The sequence below is a fragment of the Cibotium barometz genome, chromosome 35, assembly GCF_041138505.1.
Source record: "Cibotium barometz isolate CiBa-2024 chromosome 35, ASM4113850v1, whole genome shotgun sequence".
NCBI lineage: Eukaryota > Viridiplantae > Streptophyta > Polypodiopsida > Cyatheales > Cibotiaceae > Cibotium > Cibotium barometz.
The window spans coordinates 1,854,449-1,863,490 of record NC_141080.1 but is presented as its reverse complement, the minus strand read 5'-3'; the positions used below and the strand labels follow the sequence as shown (position 1 = coordinate 1,863,490).

The 9,042-nt window shown below is 42.4% G+C and overlaps 1 protein-coding gene across 1 annotated transcript; it reads right to left on the bottom strand.

Annotated features, from left to right (window-relative positions):
• Positions 1-4,625: 4,625 nt before the first annotated feature.
• Positions 4,626-6,857, bottom strand: LOC147618038 (uncharacterized). The gene has a single exon (XM_086775067.1). The coding sequence runs from the start codon at positions 6,507-6,509 to the stop codon at positions 4,944-4,946; it is 1,566 nt and encodes a 521-aa protein (XP_086631193.1). The 5' UTR covers positions 6,510-6,857; the 3' UTR covers positions 4,626-4,943.
• Between the last annotated feature and the right edge of the window lie 2,185 nt (positions 6,858-9,042).

The following is a 9,042-nucleotide window of genomic DNA, read 5'->3' as shown; positions in this document are numbered from 1 at the left end:
AGAGAGAGAGAGAGAGAGAGAGAGAGAGAGGGTGGCAACAAGGAGAGAGAAGAAGAGGGAAAGGGAGGGGAGAGGAAAGAGGGGGGGAGAGGGGGGGAGAGGGGGAGGGACAGAGAGAGGGGAGAGGGGGGGAAAGAGAAGAGGAGGGAAGAGGGTGGGGAAGGGGGAGAGAGAGAGAGAGAGAGAGAGAGAGAGAGAGAAGGGAGAAGCTAAATTGGGTTGGAAGGGAAAAAGTGGGCTAGGCTAAGAGGTGGTGTGGAGGTAGTGGGAGGAGGTAGTGGTGGAGGGACTAGAGAGAGAATTCCCACATTTTTAAGAGAGAAGGGTTGCTAGCAAAAGCTCCCTCCACCAAGCTCCCAAAAAAAAAACACTCCTTTATTTCAAGTTCAAAATCTTTCAATTTCTTTATTGTTGGTCATTAACCTTGTGGGATTCATCTCCATCTTTACTCATGGGGCAACTCCAACGAAAGCATCTCTTAGTTACAAGCTACAAAAATCATTTCTCTCTTTCAAGTTCAAAATCCTACAATTTCTTTTATAACTTTAGCCTATAAAAGCTACACCTCTCAAAAACTTGGAGTGAATAGACTTAAAGGTCAAGTAAAAACCTTCCCTTTTGTATTTCAAGTGGATCCAAAAAAGAAAATGTGATAATTAAATGATCAAACCCAAATCTTTATAGATTTTTCAACCCTAAGAGGAATGAATGATGGTATTCTTTATGGTCAACAATATGATCTCTTCTTCAACCCCATTAACCCTAAGTTCTCCATGGATGTGTCATCTTCGGTAAATAGATCTTCATTAACGAAGAAAATGGTGTTGATTTTAACAAGTTTATCATCACCATGAAATTTATCATAAATATTAATCAAATGCTTGATTGCCAAAGGATCCAAGGAAACACTCTGGTGCTGGCACTTTTTGTGGGTGCTCAAAGTAATCAAGATGTCCAAAAAAATATTGTTAAGGGTCATGCTATCTTTGGGTTCATAAAGCAAAGAGAATGCCTCCTATGAGAAAGGGTGTGCTTCATTCCTAAGGTAGAACGTGTAAATGCTTTTAGGAACATGACTCCAACCATCTAAGTACCATAGCCTAGAACTTGACTCTTGATATACTAGGTTAGTCTATCTAAGCTGTTGTGAGTCAAGATGTTGAACTCAACAAGCACAAATGTCTGGGAATTATGTCACCTGGGGAGATTGTTGAAATTTGTGGTGATGGTTGGATTGAGGGGGTGCATGGTTCTTTGCGTTTATGTTTATTTGATTAGATAATAATGATGTTTATATTTATTTGATTAGATAATAATGATGAGTTTATTTATGAACTCATCATTTGGGATGAGTTCATAAATAATTTAATTAGATAATAATGATGTTTATGTTTATTTGATTAGATAATAATGATGAGTTTATTTATGAACCTATGAGATGAGTTATGTGGATGCAGATGATGAAATGTGAACTAGAAAAGAGGTGATTTAAGTGGTGTTGCTAACAAGGAAATAAGGCCTTTGAGTTATACTTGGTGATTATTGTATATTTGAAATATGGACTATTAAACTTTCTATGATGATTTTGTGTCTATATCGTTGAGTTTTCTACTTGCTTTTATTTGACCTTTGATGGAAAATTTGATCCTCTAGAATTCGAAGTAAAGGCAAGGCCATTTGCACCATGTATATTATGCCACTCGCATGTGGAGAAACATGCTACTAGGTAGTTGCAAAGGGGAACTTCCTTTGAGGATCTTGGCACATTGTTGGAGTATTGCTTTCCACTTTTTTGGCAACTTGCACAACAAAAAATTTGTTCAAAGATGACATGGAGTCAAGTGCATACTTTTAGCGTGTGCCTCTATTCCATTTATCCTTCCTCGACAACACCCAGCCACCCTCCCTACCCACCTCTATTGGGCCCTCCTTAAGGACAACTTTGTATTAGATTCACTTCAATAGCCCAAATCTAAGGCGTTATGCTCGTGTTGCATTCTACCAACGTTAATACATCTCTCTCTCTCTCTCTCTCTCTCTCTCTCTCTCTCTCTCTCTCTCTCTCCCCAACAAGGAAGCAATGGGAAACTCTTTTTTGCCCATTTCTCTTCTTTTGGTATGAATAGGCAGGCCCTACCTATTCATACCAAAAGAATAGGTAGGCCCTACCTACTATTCTGGACTCTATGCTCTTATATGCTCATGTAAGCTCCTTGTTAAAGTGGGCTTCCCCAACACTCTTATCCCTTTTCCCCTTCTTTAGGGTTGCTTTTTAAAATTGGTCCGTCACATTTGTTGTTTTTCTTATAGATAATTCCAATTATGTACCACATAATCGTAATTTATGTGAGGTGCAGTTACATATCACAATCTAAGGCTTATCCCCTTTGAAGCGCATTGTTGTAAGCCCCTCTCTCTCTCTCTCTCTCTCTCTCTCACCGTTGGTCGTATATGCCCTCGTGTTGCATTCTATCGACGTTAATGCCTCTCTCTCTCTCTCTCTCACACACAGCCCTTTCTTTTTAATGAATTAAATATGCGCAATAGAGAGTAAAATTAGTGCAAATCATAAGTGTCTAATGAGCTCATGTTATAGTACCACACGAATTAAAATTGTATATCAAACACAACATGTCCCCAAGTGAAATTTCAAAAATTAATGTTTAAAGGTTAGATATATCTAAAAAGGTAGGCCTTCCGCTAAAGCGTATCTTCTCCGTGGAGCAGCATAGACAAGACATGGTAGGGAGGAGGGAGTGCAAAGTGTGTAAAGGTGGATCTGCCAAATCGGAAACAGCATGTGTGTGATAGTCTCGAGATACAACAACGTACTCAAGATTGGTTCCATGATGGGCGTCATGTCCGCGTGGACCAAAGGGACGCACTTCAGTTTTTAAAGAAAAAGCTGAGCCCAGGTACTTTTGTGTCGAGGACTAGTAGGCTCATAGTAGAAGAAGAAGAAAAAGGGGTGAAAGGGGAGGCCCCCTCCCCTCCCCTCCCCTCCCCTCCCCCCAAACACTTGTTTTCTTTTTGCTACTAGTAGTGAAGGCAGCAAATCACCGGCTGAAAAAGGAAGGGAGATGTGGATGGAGAAGCATGGCAACGATAAGGATTGCTTACCTTTTTGCTGACAAAAGTGATTGATGATTAAGAGGTAGGGAGGGGGGGCTGTGTGTGTGTGTGTGTGAGAGCAGAGAGAGAGAGAGAGAGAGAATGAATGAATGTGTGTGGGTGGGTGGGGGGGGGGGGGAGAGAGAGAGAGAGAGAGAGAGAGAGAATGTGTGTGTGTGTGAGTGTGAGTGTGAGTGTGGGAGAATGTGTGCGTATGTATCTGGTAGGGGGGGTGTGTGCGCGAGAGAGAGAGAGAGAGAGAGAGAGAGGGGGGGTGGGTGTTTGGGGGTTGGAGGTGGGAGAGAGAGAAAGAAAATGTATGCGTGCGCGCGCGCGTGTGTGTGTGTGAGAGAGAGAGAGAGAGAATGTGTGTGTGTGAGAGAGAGAGAGAGAGAGAGTGTGTGTGTGTGTGTGTGTGTGAGATTGTACCTGATATAGGAAGAAAAAAGAGAGTACCCAGGCTTACACCAGCACATGGGTAGTATAGTATGCCCCATCAATGGGAGGATGACGTCGACTACATGATGGGTAGAATATATATATGTAAGGTAGGGTCTAGCAGCTTGGTCTTTTTGAACTCAAGAGTCGTGCCTCGTGGATTGCAATGAAGTTTAGTTCTTCTACTGGAAAAAGGTTCACCTTGCCTAGGAAGCTTCCTTCCTCCCAATATTCTATAAAAGCAACGTTATTGAGCTTATTGTGCAATGTGGAGGGCACCACTGCTGTTGCCCTATATAGCCACCCCCACCACCTATACATCTAACATATCTTGGTATTCAGCCAATACATTCATCTATCTAGGTAATTGGCACATGAAAATTCGCATCTGGAGCAATTCTCGTCGGCCGTCATGCCCATGTTTGGGCGTCTTCGGCCATCGTTTAAAAATGTTCAAAAAACACACACATACCTCCCATCACCCCTGATTGGCATTCAAATGCCTTTTGCCATGAGGGATGGGTTGTTGATGGGTGCCCACCATTTTTGTTTCTTTTTTACTCCTTTTGGGCTTTTTTTGCTTGCATCTTTCCCTTCCATACATCTTTCAGCTTTCAAGTCCAATCAAACAATAGTCATAAATATATTCTCCTAGCTATCTAGCTACCTAGCTCTTCATCATGGATGAAAGTCTCAAAAGGAGCAAACAAATATCATTGCTCCTTAGTGGGCCTAAGGCTTCTACTATCCATTAAGGGTGCCATATGTCTAGAGAGCTAGCTACTCTACTACCCATTAAGGCTGGCCAATGTCCAAGCAAGTTCCCCAAAATGTAAAAAGTGCACACAAGATTGTTGGATTCTTACAAGCAAACAAAAGCTCAACAAAAGAGTAGCAAAATATGACAACCTAAGTGCATATCCCACATACAATATACCCTATTTTTTGAACCAAGTCGAAGCAATCATTAACCTCCAAAAGAGCTATCCTAAACATAACCAAAAATTAATCTTCATCTTCCAAAGAGGAGCTTATAAACATGAGCACATTTGTGATGTGCCTTTAAGTAATCTGCATTAAGATCCAAACAAAGAGCACATACACACAAACTAGCTGTCGATTATAAGGATTACAATTGTGAGATATGTAGGTAATCCATACAACTCTTTGGAAAAGCAAGAAACTTGGCCCTGTCAGAAGAGAAACCTCAGGGGAACCATAGCTAGAGAAGCCATAGGTTGTTTATGGCCTAATCCTCGAAATGAGCCCAGCATGTGCGATCATAAGTACACCACAAAATCACCGTGCAGACAACTTGAAGAGCCCCATTGGCTGATTTTTATTGACAAATTGTTAAAATGAATCCTTCTTTGCAGGGCATTACAACAAATTTTTCATTGTGCAAAATATATTCTTGCATCCGGTGCACGCTTGCTCCTCCTAAGAGGGCTCAGATAAGAGCTAGAGGGGGGTGGTACACCAATAGAACTCTTAAAATTCACATGACTGGGGGTAACAGAACCTGGATGATGATGATGATGATGATGGGTTGATGATGGTGAATCATTTGCCCCTTTGCGGCCGTGGTGCTTGAAGCCCCATAGTGGTGACAAAGTCCTGTTCCAAGCCCTCCCCCAGCTCCGAGATCGAGGGAAGTTCCTATCATCATCTGCATTATCATAATCTAACCCCACCATGACATTATGCTGGCCTTGATGTAACATGGGTGAGGAAGATGCTTGCCTCAAATCCTTGGCCACCTCAACACTAATGCTACTTCTAGCAGACGCCACAGACTTGCATTTTTGAAGAGAGGATGCTTGATCAGTCATGTCTTCACCATTGTCATTATACCGTTTCATGGCATAATCTACAAGCTGTAGAGGGGAGCAATCCCCCCTTTGCTGCTTGTTTCTTGCTTCTATCTTCTTCAAGATTTGCTTGAAGTTGGGCCTGGCTCCATCCCAAGAGAGCCTCCCTGCATCGATCGAAGTCTTGGGTGATTGATTTATGGATCCATTAAGCGTAATTCCAGCACTAATCTCATTGGTGGCGGTGTAGCTGCTGCTGCTGTTGTTGCGCATATTGGACTTGGATCTAGACCCTTTTCTTCTAAGAAAGAAGGATGAGATCCATGAAGAGGATGTACTAGCATCCCCATTGATGTTATTATCAAGCTTAATGGCAGCTTCGCCGAGATTAATCTCGGCTATGGCTTCTAGATCTGCCATGTAAGCTTGCCTGTAATTATTAGAAGTGGTACCAACAGCTTCACTGGCAGACTTCCTACCAGCTGAGATCATGAGTTGAGGAGACCTCAGCTGGTCCTGTGAGAGCTTCTTACCCTCCTGCTGCATGGGAGAGTTGAGCAGAGGAGTCTTTGATTTGGACATGGAGAACCAAGAGCCTCTCTTCTTGCCAGGCATGTCCACATTGCCAGTGGACAGATGGTATGTTTTCAGGTCTGACTCAGATGCGTTGCTTCGGCGGCGGCTCGCTGGCAGCGATATGTTCTTCTCCTGTGTGTTGGTGGGGATGTGAGGAGAGGCAGCAGGAGCTGCCTTGCTACCTGTGTGCATGATACTGTGACTAGGGGAATAGGCCACAAAATCAACTGAATGGTGTGCATTTTTCACCTTCTTGAGGGCCAAGTTGAGTGCTTCTCCATGCTTGGGATGGCTATGGGGAGCCATCTCTGCAGCGCCATTGATGCTGCTATGATTGTTGGGAAATCCTTGATGTGATGACGGAGGAGGCAGCTGCTGCTGCTCTTGTGCAGGGTTAATGATGTTGCTGTTGTTGAGCCCATCTGCATCTTCACCTTCTCTTGCATCTGCTGGAGTGATAGATTCAATGAGAGAAGTAAGGCGTTCTCTCAAGCAGCATGCACAGATACCCACAATGCGATGTTGTGGGTGTCTGATACAACGTTGGGTTTGATCATGGAAAGTGTTCATCATGAGAAACTCACATAACTGGGTGTGTGTGTGCGCGCGTGTGTGTGATGTGTGAGAGAGAGAGAGAGAGAGAGCGAGCTGCGTGTGAGAGAAAGCCAAGCAATGTAGGATTATGTAAAGATCTGTGCTGGGGCAAAGCAGCCCAAGCTATGCAAGAGAGACCTGTGAAACGCAAAATTAAAAAGAGAACTGGGTCGGTAAATGGCCGCACCAAGCTCTCTTGGATCCAAGCACATTGCTACTTTTTATTACCCTTTCGCGCTAAAACAAATTAACTCCAAGGTCCAAACAAATCAAAACTAACAACCTCCGAATCCAGAGAATTGACTATGGTAATTGAATGCATATTGGAATTTGGGTGGGCATTAAGACGGGGGTAAAAAAGCTGGGATTAAGGGTGCGATTAGAGAGATAATCTGGCCTTATGGGGAATTAGAGTAGGAGCAACGTTCTCGAGTTTAAGGCGGGGCACGGAGAGATTTTAATAGCGCCCAGCTTGAGATGCATTTAATGAGCCGGAATAGCAGCGGCAGGCTAACGCAACGGACGATCGCCCCCAAATCCGGCCGCCTTCACGTGGGTTACATCAGCCGCCGTGTACACACCCCCGCCCGCCCTTTTTTCAGCTCAAATCATTTCCTATTATTGAGTCCAATTTGTGCGCTAATCGCGCCCGTCCACGTGTACCCTCTCCTCATTTGAAATACCAAGGTGTTTTCAGACATGTCCGGACCCACCACCCCTTCGAGCAACATAGGTCAGGCCTGAGGGGCCTTTCTCACAGCTCTATTTTCGGGCTTTCTACTAAGCTTTTTCCATCAAGCCATCCAAGACTGTAGGCTAACTACGCGTAGTTTAAAGTTGTGAATTGCCCCATAGGAAGCCCCCCCAACACACACACACACACACACACACACACACAGGCATGTAGTAGTAGTATAGAAAAATGCATTAAACCAGGCAAGATTCACACATGATATACAAATTGAGATTAGAAGGAGCAACCAAGTAAGATTCGTACACGGTATACAGATTGAGATTAGAAGGACAAGTAAGGTACATTCATAGTACATATCGAGATCATACTAGGTATAAGCAACATAAGTAAACATACATGGTTTACGTATGTACTATACATGTAGATTGCAGCAATATACATGTAAACACATAGTAGCAAGAAACTAAAGATATTGGAGAGAGATCAATTGAGAAAACCAAGTAAGATACATGCATGGTACATACTGAGAGATCAAACCAACTATACATAGATGAAATAATGCAAAGTAAACATACATAGTGTATACACATATATAGATGTAGATGGTAGTGTACATGTAGATGCATAGTATGCATGGAAATACATATGGAAATGGTGCACAATAATCTAGTAAGGAACTAAAGGGATTGAGTAGAGTCTACTGGTAGTGTACATGTAGGTGCATAGTATGCTTAGAAATACACATGGAAATGGTGCACAATAATCTAGTAAGGAACTAAAGGTATTAAGTAGAGTCTATCTCATAGCCATCTTAAGAAGAAGATCTTCAACCTTTATTGGGTGATGCTTTCAATTTTTTGCTCCAATCATTAAATATAAAAGATGCCTCTTAGAGAATACATCAACATATTAACCAACAGTAGTTGATATGAATAAATCATTTTGACTACAATAATAAAGACCCTTCACATGTGCATGTGTATGTGAGTGGGAAAACAAAAGACCGTACATAAGTAGATTGCGGTCTCATGGGACCTCAAGTACTTCTTGAAGAATTGATCAAGCTCACATACACATCAAGGAACAAAAGCATAGACTTAAATCAAATTGACAAGATTAAACAATAATAGTTGTGCATACAAAATAGGGCTTTGCTTTTCCACTTTTACAAAAATAACTCAAGAACTAGAGCTTGTTTACACACTAAGTGTGATTCCACTGACACATGCACATGATGATGTGTATGTAATAGTGATGTGTGTGAGTCAGATCATGTGATAGTGATGTGTGTGAGTCAGATCATGTGGGCATGATCTTGAGGGTAGAGATAGCAGCAAGCACACCGAGCATCAATACTTTTATGCTTGTCATCTTTCCTACGGATCGTGTGGACACCCTAGTTAATCGTGTGGTGACATTCTAGAGGATACTGTGCATTTTATTACTAATGCATCCATTAGCACACTTGGGATAAGTGTATCCATTAGCACACTTGAGGTTAGTGATACTTTGCATACGAGTGATGGAGACACCTATGAGCATAGACCTGAGTTCCTAGTATTAGATGTGTCAGGCTATTCGTCTAGGATTTCTATTTGTGGAGATGTCGCTAATACGACCACTAATCCTATTATTCATAGCATTCTTGGCCCAGTGTTTGTGTGGATAGAGCTCATGTATTTGAGCAGTTAGGGATGGTGCATGAGAGTAGTGATGATTTCATTGAGGTGAGACATCATAGTAGGATTATGCATATCCATAGTAGATCATATGTCATAGATCTTGAGAGATTTGCATTTGATCTAAACATCTCCTTAG

What these genes read in the sequence shown, in the direction of transcription:
- LOC147618038 (XM_086775067.1), bottom strand. Translation starts at nt 6,509, where the DNA reads ATGATGAACACTTTCCATGATCAAACCCAACGTTGTATCAGACACCCA.